The sequence below is a fragment of the Musca autumnalis genome, unplaced genomic scaffold (genome assembly GCF_047663935.1).
Source record: "Musca autumnalis isolate F117 unplaced genomic scaffold, ASM4766393v1 scaffold_3, whole genome shotgun sequence".
NCBI lineage: Eukaryota > Metazoa > Arthropoda > Insecta > Diptera > Muscidae > Musca > Musca autumnalis.
The window spans coordinates 217705804-217731620 of record NW_027411866.1 but is presented as its reverse complement, the minus strand read 5'-3'; the positions used below and the strand labels follow the sequence as shown (position 1 = coordinate 217731620).

At 37.5% G+C, this 25817-nt stretch overlaps 1 protein-coding gene across 7 annotated transcripts in view; it reads left to right on the top strand.

Moving 5' to 3' along the window:
- Positions 1-9234: 9234 nt before the first annotated feature.
- The window catches only part of LOC141398979 (uncharacterized), a 52416-nt gene continuing 35833 nt past the window's right edge, over positions 9235-25817 (top strand). For 2 of the 7 annotated variants that reach the window (XM_073976839.1, XM_073976837.1), the window contains exon 1: positions 9273-9737. Coding sequence is in view for 1 of the 7 variants with exons in the window: in XM_073976843.1 (XP_073832944.1) it covers positions 9416-9737 (322 nt within the window). In the remaining 6 variants the exon portion in view is untranslated. Of the gene's footprint in view, positions 9738-25817 lie in introns of all 7 variants that reach the window. The other 5 variants (XM_073976842.1, XM_073976841.1, XM_073976836.1 and 2 more) reach the window with 4 other exon arrangements.

Below are 25817 nucleotides of genomic sequence, written 5' to 3'. Positions count from 1 at the left end.
TTTTAACGTTATGCCACAATTGGAATTCCTTGTGATTTAATATAAGGTTCTAATAATATTATCCAATAGGAAAACTATAAGCGAAAAATTTGTTCCAACGGAATATCATCATTATTGCGTGAAATTTTGACGAAAATGCCGAAGAACTCAAACATTTTTTCTCCAACTTTTCCTATAAAACCATAAAAAAATAAAACAAGTGAGCAAAGGCTATAGTGATACCCTACACCACTACCCCTGTACATAAACTTTTCACTGGTAAACATTTCTTTTAGGGAATATAAACCGACTACCACCAAAAATAATATGCCTCTTTGTCTCTGGGACCCCCATAAGCAACCAAAATTTCGTGACCATCCAATCAAAATTACGACCTGTAGCTTAATTGCAAAAAATGGAAGAATTGGATGCATTACAGACTATTGTGGTATCTCCCTTGTTTGACCACCTTCGCCAACCTGCTTTACACCAATGTAAAGGTAATATTTTCTTCATCCATTGACAGGCTTTGCCGTTGGAATAAGAAGAATAGAAGCCAATATATTCACAAAGAAAAAAACTTTGAATTTGTCTCCAAATGAGTTTTTCTCCATTCCGACCCCTAAATATTATTCGACTATCACCAAAATCAATAGGCTTCTTCTTATGTGGGATCCGCATTAACATTAAAAAATTCGTGACGATCCGATCAAAATTGCGACCTGTAGCGTGATTACAGACAAATCGGGAAATGGGATGCAGTACCGACTATTTCGATATCTCTGTTGTTTGAGCAGCTACGACAACCTACTTTACATCGTTGTAAAGGCGATATTTTCTACTTTCCTTTGCAGGTTTTGCTTTTGATATACCTCTTAAAGAAACAGAGATATTGGCTTTGAAATAAAATGTTGACTTTTCTCCAAATAAGTGTTTGCCCATTCCGACCCCTAAATATTATCCGACCATCACCAAAATCAATAGGCTTCTTCATCTGTGAGACCCCCATTAACCCTCAAATTTTCGTGACGATCCGATCAAAATTGCGACTTGTAGAAAAATGGGATGTATTACCGACTATTGCGATATCTCCGTTATTTGGTTACCTACGCCGACCTAGTTTGCATCATTGTAAAGACGGGATGTTCTACTTTCATAGTCAGGCTTTGCTTTTGGAAAATTTTCAACCAAAGCTGTGATATTTGTCAATATAATTAAAATCGCAAAAACGAAAATTGGGGTTTTATTTGCTACTATTGCGATATGTTCGTTGTTTGATAACCTACGAGCACCTACTTTACATCATTAGAAAGGTGATATTTTTTGCTTTCATTGTCAGGTTTTGCTTTTGTATACCCCATATAGATGCTGAGATATTCTCTTTGGAAAAAAATGATGTCTTTTTAGCAACCTAAGTTTTTTGCCCTTTCCGACCCCTAAATATTATCCGACCACCACCAAAATCAATAGGCTTCTTCCCCTCCGGGACCCCCATCAACACTCATAATTTCGTGACGATCCGATCAAAATTGCGACCTGTAGCGTGATTACAAGGTTTAGATGGACAGACGGACAGACGGACGGACTGACGGACGGACACACATAGCCAGATCGACTTTTCTCGTCGAGATATTCATTTTGGTATATATAAGTATGGGTCTACGACCATTATTTCGATGCGTTACAAACTTTTTGGCCAAAACCAACTTATAATACCCTCCCCACATAGTGGTGTAGGGTATAATTAGAATAATATGATTTTAATTTTTCGTAATATTTTCTTCGTATTTTTGCAAATAATATGAATACTATAGCTCTAACCTTCACAACTTAGGTTTAATTTTACTCCTCAAAATGTCTGGATGCTGTTATAATTTTTTTTATATATTTTTCGTAAGTATGAGCGCTATTGTTTCAAAAATATTTTTGTAAATACGTGAAATTATTTAACAAATTTGATTTTTCGCGAATCCATTGAGACTTTGCGATTATTTTTTGCTTCATCGCAAAGGGTACGAATTTAGTTAACGGTAATAGGATATACCAGCTAACTATATTAAGCCGCGATTTTTTTAGAATTTTTTCTAATTATACCCTACACCACTATGTGGGGAGGGTATTATAAGTTGGTTTTGGCCAAAAAGTTTGTAACGCATCGAAATAATGGTCGTAGACCCATACTTATATATATCAAAATGAATGTCTCGACGAGCTGAGTCGATCTGGCTATGTGTGTCCGTCCGTCAGTCCGTCCGTCCGTCCGTCTGTCCGTCTGTCCGTCTGTCCATCTAAACCTTGTAATCACGCTACAGGTCGCAATTTTGATCGGATGGTCACGAAATTTTGGGTGTTGATGGGGGTCCCGGAGGGGAAGAAGCCTATTGATTTTGGTGATGGTCGGATAATATTTAGGGGTCGGAATGGGCAAAAAACTTATGTGGATAAAAAGACAACGTTTTTTTCCAAAGCGAATATCTCAGCTTTTATATGGGGCATACCAAAAGCAAAACCTGACAATGAAAGTAGAAAATATTGCCTTTCTAATGATGTAAAGTAGGTTATTGTAGGTGATCAAACAACGAAGATATCACAATAGTCGCAAATAAACCCCAAATTTTCATGTTTGTGATTTTAGTTATCATGACGAATATCTCAGCTTTGGCTCGGGACTTTCCAAAAGCAAAGCCTGACTATGAAAGTAGAAGATTCCATCTTTACAATGATTCAAACTAGGTCGGCGTAGGTGAGCAAATAGCGGAGATATCGCAATAGTCGGTAATACATCCCATTTTTCCATTTTTTTGGAAATCACGCTACAGGCCGCAATTTTGATCGGATCGTCACGAAATTTTGAGAGTTAATGGGGATCTCAAAGAGGAAGAAGCCTATTGATTTTGTTGAGGGTCGAATAATATTTAGGGGTCGGAATGGGCAAAACACTTATTTGGATAAAAAGACAACGTTTTTTTCCAAAGCTAATATCTCAGCTTCTATAAAGGGTATACCAAAAGCAAAACCTGACAATGAAAGCAGAAAATATCACCTTTCTAACGATATAAAGTAGGTTCTCGTGGGTGATCAAACAACGAAGATATAACAATAGTCGCAAACTAAACCCAAATTATCATTTTTGCGATTTAAGTTATAATGACGAATATCACAGCTTTGGTTGGATACTTTCCAAAAGCTATGAAAGTAGAAGATCCCATCTTTACAATGGTGCAAACTAGGTCGGCGTAGGTGACCAAATAACGGAGATATTGCAATATTCGACAATACATCCCATTTTTTTTAGAAATCACGCTACTGGGCGCAATTTTGATCGGATCGTCACGAAATTTCGAAAGTTAATGAGGGTCTCACAGAGGAAGAAGCCTATTGATTTTGATGATGGTCGGATAATATTTAGGGGTCGGAATGAGCAAAAACTTTATTTGGAGAAAAAGTCAACATTTTATTCCAAAGCAAATATCTCAGCGTCTATAAGGGGTCTACAAAAAGCAAAACCTGGCAATGAAAGTATAAAATATCACCTTTACAACAACGTAACGTAGGTTGTCGTAGGTGGTCTACAACGAAGATATCGCAATAGTCGCTAATAAAACCCAACTTCTAATTTTTGCGATTTTAATAATAATGACGGATATCACACCTTTGGTTGGGGACCTTCTAAAAGCAAAGCCTGACTAAGAAAGTAGAAAATCCGATCTTTGAAATTATGCAAAGTAGGTTGGCGTAGGTAGTCAGATAATAGAGATATCGCAATAGTCGTTAATGCATCCTTTTTTTCCACTTTTTCTGCAATCACACTACAAGTAGGAATTTTGATCGGATCATCACGATCACAGAGATAGAAGCCTATTGATGTTGGTGATGTCAAATATAAAATTAAATATTAATTATTTTGGTTCAGTTCGCCTTAAGTCATTTGGTATAAAAGCCAGATAGGTGAAAACTTTCGTATCTCCATAAAAGAAATGTTTTCGAGTGAAAAGATTATTCACAAAGTTAGTGGTGTAGGGTATCACATAGTCGGCCCCGTACCGACTATAGCCTTTTCTCACTTGTTATCAGAATTAAAACGGTCATATCTTTTGCGCGCAACGATCAAAGTTAGTAACGAAAACAGATTTGGAATGCTGATTTTTTTCCTAATCTATGTACCAAAAGTCATTGATGTAGTATCAATTTTTTTTTATTTTTTTGAAATGGAAAGGACAATTTTAGACATTTTTCCTGATATACCAAAATGAATGTCTCGACGAGCTGAGTTGATCTGGCTATGTGTAATCACGCTACAGGTCGCCATTTTTATCCGATCGTTACCAAATTTTGGGTGTTGATGAAGGTCCTGGAGGGGAAGAAGTCTATTGATTTTGGTGATGGTCAGATAATATTCAGGGGTCGGAATGGGCAAAAAACTTATTTGGAGAAAAAGTCAACATTAATATTTCAAAGCAAATATTTCCGCTTCTATATGGGGTGTATCAAAAGTAAAACCTGACAATGAAAGTAGAAAATATCACCTTTAACGATGTAACGTAGGTTGTCGTAGGTGGTCAAACAACGAAGATATCGCAATAGTCGCTAATAGAACCCAACTTTTAATTTTTGCGATTTTAATAATAATGACGGATATCACAGCTTTGGTTGGGGACCTTCAAAAAGCAAAGCCTGACTTAGAAAGTAGAAAACCCATCTTTAAAATTATGCAAAGTAGGTTGGCGTAGGTAGTCAAATAATAGAGATATCGCAATAGTCGTTAATGCATCCATTTTTTCCACTTTTTCTGCAATCACACTACAGGTCGGAATTTTGATCGGATCATCACGAAATTTTCTCACAGAGATAGAAGCCTATTGATGTTGGTGATGTCGATAGTAGCCAAATATAAAATTAAATATTAATTATTTTGGATCAGTTCGCCTTAAGTCATTTGGTATAAAAGCCATAAAAGAAATGTTTTCGAGTGAAAAGATTATGCACAGAGGTAGTGGTGTAGGGTATCACATAGTCGGCCCCGTACCGACTATAGCCTTTTCTCACTTGTTTTAATTTATTGAATATACTTACTTACATAGATGGCTTTTTGCAGAACATTTGTTCGATAAGCCGAACTACGAAAGGATCTCCAATCCTCTCTGTTTGCTGCTGTATTTTCCCATTCTGGAATATGGAGCTTTTTTGATGTCGCGTTTCACTTGTTCGCCACAAGGAGTTCTTGGCCTTTATTGTTGTATCTCGATTTAATCAACTATACAGCTATCGTTGTATAGTTGATAGAGCTCGTTGTTCCTACGATGTCGATATTCGCCTTCAACGCAGATTGGCCCCTAGATCTTTTGAAGAAATTTTCTCTTGAACGCCCCAATCACTACCTTATCTGCTTGCACAAATACCACATGGATTTGATACAAAATTTGACAATCGTAATATTTTGCCCTAGGATAAATCTAGTTCTAAGATGGACCTTATAGGCCCACTCTTTTGGGTACCTCCCCCACAAATGGTCAATTTTTTCGCAAAAATTATGCGCACAATAACTCTCGAAGGGACTAACCGATTTGGTTCATACTTTGGACATCGTAATATTTCTACCAGACATTGATCAGGTTAGAATATGGACTATATATGTCAACTCCTTCGGATACCATTCACACCAAATTTCGGAAAACTGCAGTTTAGGACCTCCTCTCGAGTCGTTTTGATTTTTCTTGCAACAGGTCCTTGAGTGCAACCTGTTGCCTATTATGATGGTACAAGTTTTTTCAGTGGGAAGTCCATACTTTTTGAGAACATGAGCCGAAAACTGTAAAAAAACCAATACGGTCAGCATGTGTAGTGGCTGGTTGCACACGACAACTCTCGAACCGAATACTGCGTTGGTACACACTTTGAATATCGTAGGGTGGTGCTTAGAGGTCCACTTCTTCCAGTACCGCTCCCACAAAAGTTCGAAAATATTCCCTAAAACGGTACGCGCGATATCTCATAAACGGAACAACCGATTTGGTCCAAACTTTGAATCTCGAAATATTGTGTCCAAACTTAGTTTATGTTCAAAAGTGGGTTTTATCGGTCCACTGCTTGGGGTACCAACCGCAGACATGTTCAACATCATTGTTTAAGTGCCGTTAAGGGTCTGTTCGAGGATCCCTTCGACATTTTTACCGAATGTAAAAATAAGTTTTTTCGTAGGCAAGTCCATGTTTTTTTCTGATATGATGGTCCAAAGGTATAAATTATATGGTGACCAACTGAAATGACTGGTACGCGCGATATCTATCGAGAGGAATGTCTCCTACAATAAGACCCCCTTCCAAAATTGACTATGTCTGTCCATTAATTTAGGTACCTGCCTCGTAAAACTTTTGAGCTTTAATCTAAATCTATATTTTTGTCGAGAAGTTCATGCGCCTAAAATGCTGAAAACCTCCTAAACACAAAAGTGTTTTGGTTTTTTTTTAGGTAGTATTTCGCTTCGCACTGGCTGAGGGTATATCTCTGATCCGACTGATAATTATACCCTACACCACTATGTGGATGTGTGTCCGTCCGTCAGTCCGTCCGTCCGTCTGTCCATCTAAACCTTGTAATCACGCTACAGGTCGCAATTTTGATCGGATCGTCACGAAATTTTGGATGTTGATGGGTGTCCCGGAGGGGAAGAAGCCTATTGATTTTGGTGATGGTCGGATAATATTTAGGGGTCGGAAAGGGCGAAAAACTTAGGTGGATAAAAAGACAACGTTTTTTTCCAAAGCGAATATCTCAGCTTCTGTATGGGGTATAAAACATTGTTCCACAACATCCCATACGGGACAAGGGAGACTTCTCTCATATCAATGAGTGCACCCCGATTCATATTTAGCTCAATGATATGGGACCTACTGTTTATCGCCGAGTCCGAACGGCGTGTCTTAAGACACCACTTGTGGAGAAGTTTTTCAAGGCTGAAATACTCAGGAAATGTCGCCAACATTACTGAGGGGTATTTTGCCACCGTTGAAAAATGTTTGATGTTGCTTGGCCGAGGAATCAAACCCCCGACCTTCTGCGTGCAAGGCGGGCGTGCATACCATTGCACCACGGTGGCACCCATGGGGTATGGGGTATACCAAAAGCAAAACCTGACAATGAAAGTAGTAAATATCACCTTTCTAATGATGTAAAGTAGGTGCTCGTAGGTGATCAAACAACGAAGATATCACAATAGTAGCAAATAAAACCCCAATTTTCATTTTTGCGATTTTCATTATATTGACGAATGTCACAGCTTTGGTTGAAAATTTTCCAAAAGCAAAGCCTGACTATGAAAGTATAAAATACCATCTTTACAATGATGCAAACTAGGTCTGCGTAGGTAACCAAATAACGGAGATATCGCAATAGTCGGTAATAGATCCCATTTTTCTATTTTTTGGAAATCACGCTACAGGTCTCAATTTTGATCGGAACGTCACGAAAATTTGAGGGTTAATGGGTCTCACAGATTAAGAAGCCTATTGATTTTGGTGATGGTCGGATAATATTTAGGGGTCGGAATGGGCAAACACTTATTTGGAGAAAAGTCAACATTTTATTTCAAAGCCAATATCTCTGTTTCCTTAAGAGGTATATCAAAAGCAAAACCTGGCAAGGAAAGTAGAAAATATCACCTTTACAACGATGTAAAGTAGGTTGTCGTAGGTGGTCAAACAACAGAGATATCGCAATAGTAGATAATGCATCCCATTTTCCGATTTGTTTGTAATCACGCTACAGGTCGCAATTTTGATCGGATCGTCACAAATTTTTTGGGAGTTGATGCGGGTCCCACAGAGGAATAAGCCTATATAGTTTGGTGATGGTCGGATAATATTCAGGAGTCGGAATCAGCGAAAAGCTTATGTGGAGAAAAGTCAACTTTTTTTTCTTATGCGAATATCTCCGCTTCTGGTTGGAGTGTTCCAAAAGCAATACCCGTCAATGGAAGAAGAAAAGATCTCGTTTATATTGATGCAAAGTATGTTGGCGTAAGTGAGCAAACCGAGATATTTTTCCATTTTTTGTAACCACGCTACAAGTTGGAATTTTGACCGGATAGTGACGAAATTTTGGGGGTAGATGGGGGCCCCTCAGAGGAAGAAGCCTACTGATTTTGGTGATAGTCGGATAATATTTAGGGGTCGGAATGGTCGGAATGTGGTAGTCGGATTATTTTCCCTAAAGTGGAAACTTATGGTGTAGGGTATCACATGGTCGGCCCCGTCCCGACTATAGCCTTTGCTCACTTGTTTTTAACTTGTTTGAGTCGCTTTTATTACAATTGAATTAATTCTATACATCATAACTGCTCAAGTATTCCTTCCGACAATCTACATCAGTATACCTTTGCCACTGCAAGAAAACAATTCTGCAATTAATACATGCCGTTGTAAATTGTAAATATTTACCAAACTAAAAAAAACACGACACAAATAAATACGTAATCTATTTAATAACAAGTGAGCAAAGGCTATAGTAGGGATGGGTCCGACTATGTGATACCCTACACCACTACCCCTGTGCATAAGATTTTCACTAGGAAACATTTCCTTTACGGAATATTATCTGACTACAACCAAACTGAATGTACTCATTTCTCTCTGGGATACCCATTAACCAACGAAATTCCCTGACGATCCAATCAAAATTGCGACCTGTAGCGTGATTACAAAAAATTGAAAAATTGGATGCATTACTGACTATTGTGATAGCTTCCTTGTTTGACCACCTTTGCCTACATATTTTACATTAATGTAAAGGTGAAATTTTCTTCATCCATTGACAGGCTTTGCCGTTGGAATACTCCTACTAGAAGCTGAAATATTCGCATAAGAATAAGACGTTGAATTTTCTCAACATACCATCACCAAACATAGGGCTTCTTCTTCTGTAGGATCCTATCAAAATTGCGATATGTAGCGTGATAACAATGTTTAGATGAACAGACGGACGGACGCACATAGCCAGATCGACACAGATCGTTGATACATTCATTTTGGTATATATGTATATGTAGGGGTCTACGACCATTATTTCGATTGCGTTACAAACTTTTTGGCCAAAACCAACTTATAATAACCTTCCCACATAGTGGTGTAGGGTATAATCATTACAAAAAATCTCAACCGAGTTTTTTACGATCTGAAATGAGCCTGTTATTGTTCACTTTTGAATGCACCGATCTTTATCTCTAACACTCACAATTGCAATAAATAACAAAAAAGCAACAAAAATTCAATAATACTTATAACGGGCAAATATTCTGAGTTTTCCACTTAGTATTGATAAAAGCTGCATTCGTAACGCAATAACGTTTTCTATGTCGAACACTGGACGTGCAATTTAAGAGGCGCAATAGAATTTGTAAATCGAACTTGCTAGGAAAACACACACCAAAAAATTTAAAAACATGCCACCAGAATATATAAAAGTTGTCCAAAATCCCCAAACAAAAATATGGAAATCTATCAACTATCCATATGGAGATGTTGCGAAATTGTCATTGGGTGAAAAATTCCTGCATCATTTCTACGATAGAAATGTAGTGAAAACAGCCAAAGACGTTTATGAACAATCAATTTTAATTGCAATAAATTTAAAACGTTTGGGTATTAAGCAAGCCGATTGTGTAATTTTCTATTCAATGAATAATGAATGGATATCGGTATTGTCGTTCGGTTGTTTTTTAATCGGTGCATTACCCAACTATTGTGAGGTGCATTTAGATGAAGGTGGGTGGCATTTAATTTAATTAAAACAAGTAAAAAAGTATCAGTCGGCTTTGCCGACAGAGATATACCCTCAGCCTGTGCAAATTTAAACACTTTTTTTTCACAAAAATCTTATGTATTTAGGGGGTTTCAAAATTTTGGTCGTATGAACCGACAAAAATTTTGATTAGGATTGAAGTTCAAAAAATTTGCGGAAAAGGTACTTAAAGGAATGGACCATGGGGGTGCCATAGGGGGTTTTTACACCCTTCGTGCTGTTTTCTCAAGAAGTATGGACTTGCCCCATCGTAATTAAGGCAGCGAATGTAAGTTGCTTCAACAAAAATCAAAGTGATTCAATAGCAGGTCTTAAAGTGAACTTATCCAAAATTTTGTGTGGGAGGTACGGGATGGATTGGACAAATATAGTCCATATTCGAACCTGATCTATATCTGGTAGATATTATTAGAATGTGTAAAGTATGGACCAAATCGGTCACTCCCATCAAAAGTTATAGTGCGACAAATTTTTCCGAACATTTTTGAACTTTTGTGGGGGAGGTACCTGAAGGAGTGGACCGGTAGGGCTTATTTTCAAACTTAAACTAAGTTTGCACAACATATTACGAAGGTCACATTTTGGACTGAATCGGCAGATTCGGTCGAGAGTTATCTTGCGCTCCAACCACTACACACGGTGTCATAGGGCTTTTTTGTACCTTTCAGGCTATTTTCTCAGGAAGTATGGATTTGTCCCTGAGGAAACTTGTACCTTCGTATAGGGGACAGTGAATACAAGATGTTACAACAAAAACCAAGGCGATTCGAGAGCAGGTCCTAAACTGAACTTTTCCGAAATTTTGTGTGGGATGTACTCGAAGGAGTTTACCGATTGAGTCCATATTGGAACCTTATATAAGTCTGGTAGAAATTTCATAATGTGCAAAGTATGGACCAAATCGGTTGCTCCCTTCAAGAGTTATCGTACGCACAAATTTTCCGAACATTTTCGAACTTTTGTGGGTGAGGTACGGGAAGGAGTGGATCGATATAATCCATCTATGAACTTGAACTAAGTTTGGACAAAATATTACGAAAGCCAAATTTTGGACCGAATCGGCAGATCCGTTCGAGAGTTATCTTGCGCTCCAACCACTACACACGGTGTCATAGGGTTTTTTGTGACTTTCAGGCTATTTTCTCAGGAAGTATGGACTTGCCCCTAATGAAACTTACAGCGTCGTATAGAGGACAGCGAACACAGCTTGCGTAAATAAAAATCAAAGCGATTCGAAACCAGGTCCTAAACTGAACTTTTCCGAAATTTTGTGTGGGAGGTACCCGAAGGAGTAGACCGATTGTATCCATATTGGAACCTCATCTAAGTTTGGTAGAAATTACACGATGTGCAAAGTATGGACCAAATCGGTTATTCCCTTCGAGAGTTATCGTGCGCAAAAGTTTTGCGACATTTTTTGAACATTTGTGGGGGAGGTACCTGAAGGAGTGGACCCATATGGCCCATCTTCGAACTTGAATCGAATCTGAACAAAATATTTCGATACCCAAAATTTGAACCGAATCGATTAATCCGTTCGAGAGTTATCGTGCGCACCAGCCTGCCAGACAGACAGGCAGACGGCGGACATTGCTAGATCTACTCAAAATTGTCTGAAACGGATATCGTACAAACATACTTGGGGTCTAAAACCATTATTTCGATGAGGCACATTTTTGGTCGTATCAAAGTGTAAATACCCTCTTTAGCCTAAAGGCTGTCGGCTTTGCGGACAGAGATATACTCTCAGCTCATGTGAATTGAAACACTTTTTGAACACTTGAACTTGCCAACAAAAATGTGGATTAGGAATAAAGTTCAAAAGTATTGCGGAGGAGATACTTAAAGTAAAGGACTGACATAGTCCATTTTCGAAGTGGATCTTATTTTATGAGTCATATCTTTTCGATAGATATCGCGCCCACTAGTCATTTCATTTTTGTGGGGGAGGTACCGGAAGGAATGGACCGATATAGCCCATCTTGGACAAAATACTACGTTTGGACAAAATATTACGAAATCCAAATTTTGGACCGAATCGGTTGAGCCATTCGAGAGTTATCGTGCGCTCCCGCCAGCCAGACAAACAAACAGACGGACGGACATGACTAAATCAACTCCAAATTGTCTGAAACGGATTTCGTCCAAACATACTTGGGGTCTAAAACCATTATTTCGATGAGGCACATTTTGCCCGTATGAAAGTGTATATACCCTCGTTAGCATAAATGCTGAGGGTATAAAAAAACCTTAACCTTTACATGTTCCAAATTTTGTGTGGGAGATACGCTAAGGAGAGGTACGATGTACGTTCCATATTTGGACGTAATCCAAGTATGTACGAGAGTGTTATATTAGGCACAACCAAGTTTAGTTAGTGCCGGCAGATTTTTTTGGAGCTGCAGGGCCATTATCTCAAAAAGTATGGACTTGTCCCCGAAAAAGAATACACCGTCAAGGAAAAGAAAACAAAGTCAAAATTTCGTTTAAAAAAAAAAAAAAAAAAATTAATCGGTCAAAAAAAATTTTAAGGAAAATTCTCTTATTTGAAGACAAAATGTTGATGTATTCAATAAACTCACAAAAATATATGAAGACTGAACACCAAATTTCGGTAATTTTGGGTGGATAATGTGGCTAAAGCCTTAAAAACCCGAAAATTGGGCGGTACCGTTCCACGGGAGTTATATCAAAACGTGAACCAATACCAACAATTCTCTGTAAAAATATTTCGCAAGACCTGGCGAAGACTAAATACCAAATATCAGCTACGTTGATTGTTTAATGTTGCTAAAACCTATAAAATACCGAAAATCGGGCGATACCTTTCTATTGGAGCTATACCAAAACGTGGACCTATGTACATAATTTTTATCAGAAAGGTTTTTGGTCCATTGGGAACCCTCAATGCAAAATGTCGGCGTATTTGGGCGTGAAACATATGTAAAATCTTCAAAATTCCGAAAATCGGGAGGTACCGTTATATGGGGTTTTTATCAAACGTGGACCTATGTCCATAATTTTCATCGGAAAAGTTTTTTGTAAAGTGAAAACCCCGCATTTTATAATTCAACCAATTTGGTTGATAAGTTTAGCTAAAATATTCAAAATACCGAAACATTAAGAAGTACCGTTGCATGGGGACTATCCCAAAACGTGGACCGACGCTGCCAATTTTTTGCTCTCGACATTGTCAGTGAACTATAAGTATTTATACCAAAATTCATCTGCCAACGCCTTTTATATTTGGCCACAGTTTATTTGAACTTGCGACATAGTGCAGCGTTTTTTTGAGGTTATGCGCCATTGTCTCAAGAACTATGGACTTGACCTCGAAAACAATTACAATGACGTAACGGCACTCACGAACAAAATTTCATAACGATTCGTGAGGTGTCACTAAACTGCACTTATTTTAAATTTTGTGTGGGAGGTACCCGAAGGAGTTGACATGTATAGCCGACTTTCGAACCTGATCTATCTACGGTAGAAATATTAGGATGTGTAAAGTATTCCGGCACTTCCCCCCAATATTTAAAAAAAATTTCGGCAAGTTCAAATATCCAAAGAGGGCCATTTAGCATTTACGCTAACGAGGGTATATACACTTTCATACGGGCAAAATGTGCCTCATCGAAATAATGGTTTTAGACCCAAACCACGTTTGGACGAAATGTGTTTCAGACAATTTGGAGTCGATTGAGCAATGTCCGTCCGTCTGTCTGTCTGGCTGCCTGAAACGCACGATAACTCTCGAACGGATTAACCGAAAGTTCGAAAATGTTCGGAAAATTTGTACGTTCGATAACTCTTGAAGGGAATAACCGATTTGGTCCATACTTTGCAAATCGTGAAATGTCTGCCAGACTTAAATGTGGTTCCAACATGGGCTCAATCGGTCCACTCCTTCTGGTACCTCCTACACAAAATTTCGGATAAGTTCAGTTTAGGACCTGCTCTTGAATCACTTTGATTTTTGTTTTAGGAACTTGTATTCACCGGTAAAAGTTTCATCAGGGGCAAGTCCATACTTCCTGAGAAAATATCCTGAAAGTTGCAAAAAAACCCTAAGACAACGTGTGAGATGGTTGGAGCGCACGATGGCTCTCGAGCGGATCTGCCGATTCGGTCCAAAATTTGGCCTTAGTAATATTTTGTCCAAACATAGTATAAATTCGAAGATAAGCCATATCGGTCCACTCCTTCAGGTACCTCCCCCACAAAAGTTGAAAAATATTCGGAAAAATTGTGCGCACGGTAACACTTGAAGGAGGTGACCGATGTAATCCATACTTTGCACATCCTAATATATCTACCAGATATATATCAGGTTCGAATATGGACTATATTTGTCTACTCCTTCTGGTACCTCTCACACACAATTTCGGATAAGTTCACTTTAAGACCTGCTCTCGAATCACTTTGATTTTTGTTGAAGCGATTTGCATTCGCTACCTCCATTACGACTGTAAAAGTTTTTTCAGGGGCAAGACCATATTTCTTAGGAAAATAGCCCAAAAGGTGTAAAAAATCCCTATGTCACCATATGTGGCTGTGGGAGAGCATGATAACTCTCGAACTGTTCAACCGATTTGATCCAACATTTGGTCTTCCTCATATTATATCCAAACTTAGTTTCATGGGGCAATACCGGTACATCTCCCCAATATTTAAAAATGTCACTAAAATGCTAGGACGATATCACTTGAATGGGGCAACCAATTTGGTCCAAACTTTGGATCTCCTAATATTTTGTCAAAATTTAGTTTAACTTCTAAAATGGCCCATATCGGTCCTCCATAAGGGTACCTACCCCACAAAGGTTCAACATTTGTGTCTTAGTGCAGTTAATTCCTAATCCACATTTTTGTAGACAAGTTCAAATGTCCAAAAAGGGCCACAAAATTCTAAAGAAACCTTAAATACATTCGATCTGTCCGTAGGTGAAAGTTTGACTTCACATTGGCTGAGGGTATATATATGTCGGCAAAGCCGACTGACCCTTTTTTACTTGTTATGTTCTTATTACCAAAGAAAATGGAGATCGGATCCACTCACAAATTTTATCTAATACCTTTTATGAGATTTGATGTTTTTTATGAGATCTTCTATAGGCCACAGTGGTTCCCCAAAAAAGTTCAACTAGCTTCATATAAACATAAAGACTATATTAAAAAAAATAAACGTTATCAGAAACATATTTAAGAACATAATCAGTTGTTTATTTGAAATTATTTGAAAATAAAGATGCTGATAAAATCTCTATGGAAATCTCCATTGTCTCATTTCACGTATTGTCATTACACTGACGTATTATAAATGACTTGCAATTTTTCTAGAAGGCATTGTTCGTTTTATTATTCTTCCAACAACAAAAAGGTAAAGAATAAAATTTAGCAAAATGATAATAAAGTGTAGAATGATCATCTGCTCAACAACAAATGGGAAGCTGATATCCCATTTGTTTTTGAGCGGAAGATGATTGGACACTTTATTATAATTTTGAAATTTTTACATATGTAGCTGACACAGAAAAAACATTATATTTAAAAACCCTGAGTGTAAATAAATTATTTAGTTCGTTGGTGATAATTCCAATGTACTTGTTCTTTTATTTTAAAGATAAGCTTTTCAAGGTCACAATGTGTTATATATTTTACTTGGGGAAATAAAAGTGCATTTATCTGATAAGATTAACATAAAGATAAGGCCACTAAAATAATTCTCAAAACAAAAGCGTAAATATTTATACTTTCTAAATGTGAATGAACTCTGTTTAACAAAAGTGGCTGCCACTGTGATGCAGTCGCAAACATGAAGATTATAGGTCGTAAGTACACTAAAACCTCAGTAAAGTGCTAGCAACATTTTCTGAGTATTTCTGAGATTTAAGTAGTTTCGTACCTTTTGGACTGCGTGGACAATTTTAAAGCCAGTCCAAGTGTTTATCTTAATTTTTTTTCTAACAATTTTGAAATGTTGTGTGGGAGGTATACGACGTGATCTGAGTTAGGATACCTTATTACTTGGACCCAATCGGGTGATCCGTTCGAGAGATATCGTGCTCACCAGCCCGACAGATGAAAGGACATGGCTAAATCAACTCTAAATCGAATTAGATAATTTCTTTTGCCCAGCTAATTCCTTAATATTTTTTCTCAGCTACACATGTAAATATCTTCAATGTAAGGTTTCCGTGATCGTGCAGGATCTTAGTTGATTGATACAACTACGTTTACATATTTCAGTGAGGCCAAACTCAACAACCTTCGGTCTGTTGACATCTGCGCTCTACGGTCTCTGCAGAGAGAATTTTCCGATGTGATCAATCAGCATTTTTGATCTGAGACAGAGATGGGCAAGTTGAGTTGGAAAGTATCAAATTATAAACTAGATGGAAGGTTATATGGTAAACCTTAATACTTTCATTTTAGTGAGAGGTTTAACAAAAAAAAATGCCAAGTTGAAAATTGCAAGTCGGCTGAATTACAAAGGTTGAAGCTAAGCCGAAAATATTTTTTAGTACACAAAACTACTTGGCAGTGCATATCCAAGTGTCGAAAAATATTCATTTTAAAATAATTTTTTTTGAGTGGCTTGCCACACTACTACTTATTTTGAGAGTGGCAAGCAACACTTACTCTTTTTGTTTGGTTCCTTCCTGTAAACATAACCTAACAGACAGAGGTTTAAAATTTCCTATAGCCAAATTTTGCTATTTAACAGATGAATACTCCTCATCAGTATGTCGGCAACGGTCTTGAACTGTTAGGTGTGCAGACCGTGAACTTCTGCTGTTTTAACGTCTTAACATCATAAAAACTGCTTCATTTTTCGATTTTGAAAATGGATTTGTAATTATTGTCCCAGACGGACAATAAACTAAATTGATGATTAAGTAAAACTACATCTCGGGAATTATATGGATGGGCATCCGAGCCGAATATTCAATCAAATATTAAAGTGATATTTTCTTCAGAAGATGATAATTTAAATACAAAAGAGGATTTGAATTTGAGATATGCAATGGCTAACTTGGGTGACGTAGGGGATGGAAGATACCAAGCAACGGTCCTGACCGGTTTTAACATGGCAAAGCCCAGGATTTATCTTGGTCCCTCTTTCATCTCAAGTGGACACTGACCTCCCCGTGGTGTCACCTGGGGAACTGCCTTTAACACCCGTTAAAGGTAGTGAGCTAACATGTGCCGCGCGTTCTCCTATAAGAACGTTAAAAACTTGGGTTTGGGCGTCGGGTTAGTAACCCTTCCCTAGAAAAAAACAGCATACTATGAAAAAACGAAAGAAAAGAAAAACAACCCCCTCTAAAGTTGACGAACCCCGCAAACGTTTTAAGGACCATGATCTGCGAATATGCACCTGGAATGTTCGCACTCTTTATAGAGAAGGTGCAGTCTTCTCATTGGCAGACGTACTTGAAAAGTACAAGGCCGATATTACTGCCATACAGGAAATACGATGGATTGGGAAAGGCGTCACAACAACACCTAAAGGTGACGCACTGTATTATAGCTGCCATGACGTAAAGCATGAGTTTGGTTGCGGATTTGTAGTTAGTCGGAGACTAAAACATCTGGTATCCAGATTCACTCCAGTGAATGAAAGACTTGTTGCAATTCGAATAAAAGCTAAATTCTTCAACATCAGCTTTATTTGCGCTCATGCTCCCACTGAAGAAAAGGACGAACAGACCAAAGATATATTTTACGAGCGCTTAGAAGAAACATATGACAGTTGCCCTGCCCATGACATTAAAATCATTCTAGGCGATTTTAATGCCAAAATCAAATTGATCATGTTGTGATAGATGGAAGACATTCATCGAGCGTGTTGGATGTACGATCGTTCCGAGGCGCAAACATTGATTCGGACCACTACCTTGTTGCAGCAAAGGTACGCACCCGCTTAAACGTAGCAAACAAAGTACGAACAGACACAACACGAAAGTTAGACATCGGTAAGCTGCAATCACAACAGATAGCCACAGCATATTCCACTCAACTAGCCCAATTGCTTAATCAAAGCACTCCTCATCCCGATAACATATCAGCGCAATGGCAAAGCATTGCCCACTCCATGCAAACAGCCGCAAAATCCATACTTGGATACCAGAGGCCTCCACCAAGGAATCCATGGTATGATCAGGAGTGTCGTGCTGCCACCGAAGAGAAAAATGCGGCATATAGGGCTACTTTACAATCCGTAGCAACGCGTAGCGCACGAGAGAGATACAGGGAGAAAAGGAGAGAGGAGAAACGTCTTTTCCGCAGAAAAAAGAGAGAGATGGAAAAGCGGGAGTGTGAAAAAATCGAGATGTACAGGAGCCAGAATGAAGTCCGAAAATTCTACCAAAGAGTCAAGCATCAAACTGATGGCTTTGGTACAGGCACATCCTCCTGTAGAGACCAGCAAGGTAATTTGGTAACAGATACAGATAGTGTACTCAGGATATGGAAAGAATATTTTTCAAAACTGTTGGTATCCAATAGCAGCGAAGACGACGAAGATACCACAGTCCCAATCCCAGAAGATGGTATTGAATGTATACCGCCCAGCCAAGATGAGGTAAAGACAGCAATAAATCGGCTGAAGAATAATAAGGCAGCAGGAGCCGATGGCTTACCAGCCGAGCTGTTCAAAACCAGAGGCGACACGCTGATAAGGTGTATTCATCAGCTAGTTAGCACCATCTGGCAGGAAGAACGAGTACCCGACGATTGGAACCTGGGTATCTTGTGCCCCGTCCACAAGAAGGGAGATAAGACTGTATGCTCTAACTATAGGGGCATAAGTCTACTCCCTATTGCCTACAAGATCGTGTCAGGGATATTGTGCGAACGACTAAAGCCTATGGTCAACGAGATAATTGGACCATACCAATGCGGCTTTAGACCTGGCAGATATTTACCCTGCGGCAAATCCTGGAGAAGACCCAAGAGATTCAGATCGACACCTACCACCTTTTTGTCGATTATAAAGCAGCCTTCGACAGCCTGCTGCGTTCAAAGGTATTCCAAGCCATGTCTGAATTTGGTATCCTCGCAAAGCTCATCCGTCTTTGCAAAATGACTTTAACTGACATGAGGTCCTCAGTTAAAATAGGAAAGAACCTCTCCGAAGAGTTTTGTACCAAAAGAGGTTTCAGACAAGGAGACAGCCTTTCGTGTGATCTTTTAACATCCTGCTGGAAAAGTTTATACGAGAGGCAAACGTAAAAAGAAGTGGCACAATCTACACCAATAGGCACATGTTACTTGCTTATGCTGATGATATAGAAATCATAGGCCGATCAGTAAAAGAAGTAACTGATACCTTTATGAAGGTCGAAGGAGAATCTGCTAAAGTGGGTCTGGCGGAAACGGTGAGAAGACCAAGTTGATAGTGTCGACGCGCAATGCGTCCATTGAGCTCGGACCGACTGTGGAAGTTGGTTCCTATAATATTGAGGTAGTAAAAGACTTCGTCTACCTCGGCACCTCCTTAAACACAACAAACGACATCAGTTGTGAAATAAAAAGAAGAATTATATTGGCCAACAGATGCTACTTTGGTTTAAGTAAGCAGTTCAAAATAAAGCCACATCTCGTCAAACAAAAATAACACTCTACAAAACACTGATACTACCCGTGCTGATGTATGGCTCCGAAGCATGGGTACTTGCGCAAGCAGACATGGCAGTGCTTGGTGTGTTTAAGAGAAAAATTCTTCGAAAGATCTACGAACCAATCTGCGTTGACGGTGAATATCGACGTCGCATGAACCACGAGCTGTATCTGCTGTACAACGACATCAATATTGTTAAACGTATCGAGATGCAGCGATTGCGTTGGCTAGGCCATATCATAAGAATGAGCGATGATGACCCCGCTAAAAAGGTGTATAAACACGGACCGCATGGCTGTGCACGCAGAATTGGCAGGCCAAGGAATAGATGGCGCAAACAAGTGGATGATGATATGAAAAGGCGCGGAATTCCAGAAAGCGAAGCAACAAATATAAAGAGAGAATTGGAGATCTTTTCTTAGTTCGGCCTATAGAACAAATGTTCTGTAATGGGCCAGCTAAGTAAGTAAGTAAGTAATGGCTAAACTTATAGCGGGCACAAAAAACTTCCTTCAGTAGCACCCACTAATGCTGATACAAAAATTACTGAACCATTTTGAAAATCGAAAAATGAAAAAGATTTTAAGATGTTTAAGATAAAATCTTTAATAAAACAACGAAGCAAATGTTAATAAATGTAATTTTATATCTTTTTGATCAAATAACAAATGTTTTTCACACAGTTATAAAGAAAAAATTTTATTGGCAAATTTTAAAAAATTAAGAAAAATAGTAACTAGTATTAATCGATTACCAAATAGGAATTAAAATTTGTGTAATTAATCGTAGTTTAATACAAATTAGTAAGGAAAGGATCAAAGTCGCGCGGGGCCCACTTTATGAAATCCTACACCACTGTGAATATGTAAAAAATATATGGGAGATATATCTAAACGTGAACCGATTTCGATATAATTTGGTACATTTATTTCTAGACCGAGTTTAGTCACACATTCCAAATTTCATCGAAATCGGGCATATAGAGCGTGTTTGGTCCAGCTAATACGTGAAGTCGGCCAAAAATATATATTGGAGCTATATAAAAACTGCACGGAATTCGATATAATTTGGCAAATGAATTTCTAGACCGAATTCAGTCAAACATTTCAAATGTCAGCGAAATAGAATATAAACAGCGTGTTTGGGGTAGAAAATAAGTGAAATCGGCCTAAAATATATATGAGAGCTATATCCAAATCTAAACCCTTTTTTACAATAGCTTTATTCATATGGCTAAACAAATGATATCCCCCAATTTTCAGCTGAATCGGACAATAAATGCAACCTGTATATTGCGAAAGGACGGACATGCATAAATCGACTCAGAAAGTGATTCTATGGATATCCCCGAAAAGAACTATGGGTCTATCTTATTTCCTTATGCATGTTACATACAAATACACAACGACATAATACCCCTTACGACAGTGTGGTGTAGGTAGGGTATACAAACAAATGTTATCAGAAACATATATAAGAATGGATTAATTTGTTCATTTAAAATTATTTGAAAATAAAGAAACAACCATTAGGCAAATTAGTTGTTAATACATTATCTCATCTCACGTATTGTCATTACGCTGACGTATTATAAATGACTTGCAGTTTTTAGTTTTTCTAGAAGGCATTTGTTATTTTTACCACAAAAAAAATTTAAAGAAAAAAATTTAGCTTATCAGCTTCCCATTTGTTTTTGAGCGGATGATGATTGGGCACTTTATTTTCATTTTGAAATCTTTACATAGCTGCCAGAAGAAAACATTAAAAATACACTGGGTGTAAATAAATTATGTAATTCGTTGGTGACAATTGCAATGCGCTTGTTCTTTTCTTAAAGATAAGCTTTTCAAGGTCACAATGCATTTCACTTGGGGGGAATAAAAAATGCATTTAACTGTTAGATTTATACGAGTATAAACAACAAAGCTACTAAATAATTCTACAAAGCAAAAGCGTAAACATTTGTATTATTTATATTTTCTATGTGAATGAGCGCTGTTTAACAAAGAACAGCCACTGTAATGCAGTCGCAAGCATGACAATTGTAGGTCGTGAGAATGCTAAAATTTCAGTAAAATTCTAGCAACATCTTCTGAGTATTTCTGAGGACAACGTATGTCAAACAATTTCAAGACCACTCTAAGTCTTTTCCTTATCTGCATTTTCTCTAAGAATATTGAAATGACATGGCTAAATAGAATCTAAACCGAATAACATAATTTAATTCCCTAATATTTTTCTAAGCTATGTAAATATCTTCAAAATAAACATTGTTTAGGTGGAGGAGGAGAAATCCATAGGCTTCAGCTACCGAGTGATGAGCAGAATTTTGCAGAGATCGCAGAGGATCTTAGTCGACTGATACAACTACATTCACATATTGCAGTGAGACCAAACTCAATAACCATCGCTCTTTTGGCAACTGCGCTCTACGGTCTCAGCAGAGAGAGTTTAAGTTGTCAATCCGTATCCGCACTCTGAGACTGAGCTCGACACGCTAGTATCAAATATATACAAAAATAAATGTTTCAATCATCATCCGATTATAAACAAGATGGAAGGTAATACGGTAAACCTTAACCTTTTCATTTTAGTGAGAGGATTAACAACAAAAATTGCCTAGTTGATAATTACAAGTCATTTGTAAAACGTCAGCGTTGTGATAATATGTGAAATGAGACATTGTCTGATTGAATCATTTGCTTATTTTCTTTTCATCTTTATTTTCAAATTGATATACCCTACACCACTTCGTGGGGAGGTTATTGTTGGTTTGGTTTTGAGTCGATGTTTAGGCTATCCGTCCGTTTAAACCTCAACATATTACAACACATCTAAGTAATGGTTGTATACTTGAGTGGGCGATTTGTATACTTGCTTGTATATAAGGAAAAAAATCTTAATGGGCCTTTCGCGTTTCTTATTCCTGGGATTGCAAAAAAGTTGAAGTCGATGTTGCGGCTATCCGTCAGTCTAAACCTTGTAATCACACTACAGAAGGCAATCTTGATATCATCATCACGAAGTCTTGGGTGTTGAAGGGGGATCTCAGTCAGCACAGAATTCGTATGATAACATCTACGCTTCTGTTAGGGTTATTCCAAATGAATGTAAAATATCTCACCATTACACCGATTTTAAGTATTTTGAAGATATTACCTAAATTTTTTTCGAACTACCATTTCACATTTAAAATTTCCGGTGGTCACCAAACATAAGTCCATATTTCGGTGTAGCCAATTTTTCGGTATTTTCACGATTTTCGCTACAGTTTTTAACCGAACTAGGTGTAGTTTTCCATTTGAGGGTCCTAGCGGTCACAACATTTCTCAACTAAAAATTGGGCTTAATCCCCCATTGTTGCTATTTTAATATTTTAAAACAACTAATTTATTAGTGGAGAAAGTTTGGCATTTTTCCCCAAGTGGTAAGGCAGACAAGACTATTTTCGATCCTCGCCAGAGGATCTCATCAGTTCCCTTGCTTCTTGATTGTGGATGTTCTCCACCGAAGTTATTTTCCAACAACTTCTTCAACAGAAAACTTTTAATACACAAACATCAATCATCAGCCCGAAGTATAAAGGTGAAAAAAAAAATACTTCAAAAAGAAGTTTCTATACCCTCAGCATTTATGCTAACGAGGGTATACGAAGAAAAGACAAAATTTTTTAGTTTTCCATAAAAAAAAATTAAAATAATTTTTTTAAGCTACATGAAAGATTTTTGGTACATAGATTGGGAAAAAAAATCCCATTTTTAAATCTGTTCGAGATACTAATTTTGGTTGTTGCGCGCAAAAGTTATGGCGGTTTTAATTCTGATAAAAAGAAAAAAATCTTTAAAAGACTCTAATCATTATATTGAGAAACTCTCTTAATTAGGGGCTCTCTACATACTATATGTTTACTGAGGTCCCATAACTTTATTAAAAAAGTTGTAAATTTTCGCGGAAATTAGGAAAGCATTCAAAACAATTAGTAGTTTACAACTTGTTTTAATAAAATTCAAGCTGTTTACGCATCTGAAAAATATATATAAAATATGTACGTAATCTAAACATCGCGAAGATTCGAATGAAACCAAAACTATACAAATCCGTTTAGCGGTTTGCATATTATAGCAAAAAAACGAAAAATATATTGAGGAAATTTATAAAATTTTTGTAAGAGAAAATATTTATTAAAATTTATTTTGTGAGTTAGATGAACAAAATATAAGAAAAATAGGTCAGAGTTTTTCTCCTATTTTAGTTAAATTTCACGCAATAAATCACATTTTTTATTCTAATCACATCTAGCAGAAGATATGGATATCTTTTAAATAAATGTTGGGTTCCTTTAAATAGGGTATAATCTTGAAATAAAATTGTATCGGGTAATGTTCATTTTGAAATGCGTGTAAATCGCGAAATCCTGAAATTAACTTGATGCGCATGCGGTTTACCAATACAGCGAATTCTTCTCTTTTAATTTGTACACATTTGCCAGGATTTACTTTGGCCGCTAAGATGTAGCATCGTCTGCAGTTTAGTGTGCAACAAACTGTATAACGCTTATATTTTGCACAAAGTGCACACACTTTTTATGCGCATCCGATTTCACTATCAACCTTGAAAAAATACATCGATCTAAACATATTTCAATAAAATCCATCAAGAACCGTGGATGTAGCATCACACAGTATTTTTTGGATAAATCGGATACAGCTCCCATGCCACTAAACTTTTCAAACCGCTGTTTTCGCACAAACGCGAGTGATGATTCACTTTCTTCATTGAAATGGAAACGATCTACAAAAAACGCGAATTAGTCAGCGATATTTTGAAAAACATTTTTCGCAAATTTTTCAATTTTTGCAGTAGCCATTTCCGCCGTTCTAGTAGATGGATTTTTACGATATGTGATTCATATGATCCGGATCGTCGAAAAACTAAAATATCGCGGGGTACCAGCACACTCAAAAGGATATTGTAAATACTGTACCCAAAAAATAGGTTTTTTAGAAAAAATATCGCACTAAATTTTGGCCTTTGGCAGTAGATTACTCTGCTGCTGTGTGGGCTACATACTCAATATACATATCAGATTATGCGAAATCGCGAGTTCTTTAATCCTATAATTGGTTTTTCGAAATATCCGAATGCGCGTCCCAGTTACATAAAAAATACAAAAAAACACCTGAAATCCGGCTTCAAAATGTCAGCATCCATAAAAGGTGGATGCAGAGGAAATTTTGGAAAGTGATACATTAGAAGTGTAATCTTCATTTTGTATTCTCCTACTTTTACTTTGGACAGATGTCCGTCATTTGAATGGTTTAATCAGAAATCGAATAGCAATGTAAAAAACACGTTTAGCTTCAACGTGTTTTTACCTATGTTTTTTCCTTTACGCGGTCGTAACTACCACGTAAATTAAATTTTTTTGCTAAATTTTTGAGCTTTGTACAAAAACATCTAAATTAATCCAGCAAAAGTCATAGTTACTGGTAAACTACAATAGTTCGCGTATTATAATAGTGCAAATCTTGGCTTCATGGAAACTAAAAAATTTTGAATTTTCCTCATATACACTTTCATACGGGCAAAATGTTCCTCATCGAAATAATTGTTTTAAACCCCAAGTATGTTTGGACGAAATGTGTTTCAGACAATTTGGAGTTGATTTAGCAATGTCCGACCGTCTGTCTGTCTGGCTGAAGCTCACGAAAACTCTCGAAATTTGGATTTCGTAAAATTTTTTCCAAACTTAGTTTAAGTTCGAAGATGGGTTATATCGGTCCACTCCTTCCGGGACCTCCCCCACAAAAGTTCGAAAATGTTTCGAAAATTTGTTGGCACGATAACTCTCGATTTGGCCCACACTTTGCACATCGTGAAATTTCTACCAGATTTAGATTAGGTTTCAATATGGACACAATCGGTTTTTTTTTTTCCGAACTACTTGTATCTTGAATTTGAAGTTCCTAGCGGGCGATCAAAACACATAACATGGCATTGTTTAAATTTTAGGTACCTTGAAGATATTAGTTACATTTTTTGACCGAACTACTTGTAATTTGGCATTTGAGGTTCCCAGCGGTCACAATACTTCTCAACTAAAAATTGTCAATATAGGTCCATGGTTTGGTATAGCTCCTCTATAAGAGTATTCCCCGATTTTCGGTATTTTAAAGGTTGTGGTCTCAATATCTTACCAAAATTGCAGAAATGTTGTATTTAGTCTTCGCCTGGAGGCACTTAACATTCCACTAAAAATTTGTCGTCATAGGTCTAAGCCTTCACATAGCCCCCATAGAACGGTAACTCCCGATTTTCGGTATTTTGAAGGTTATGGCCTCAATATTCCACCAAAATGGCGGAAATTTGTTATTTAGTCTTCTTTGGAGGTACTAAACTCTTTACCCGAAATTTGTCAG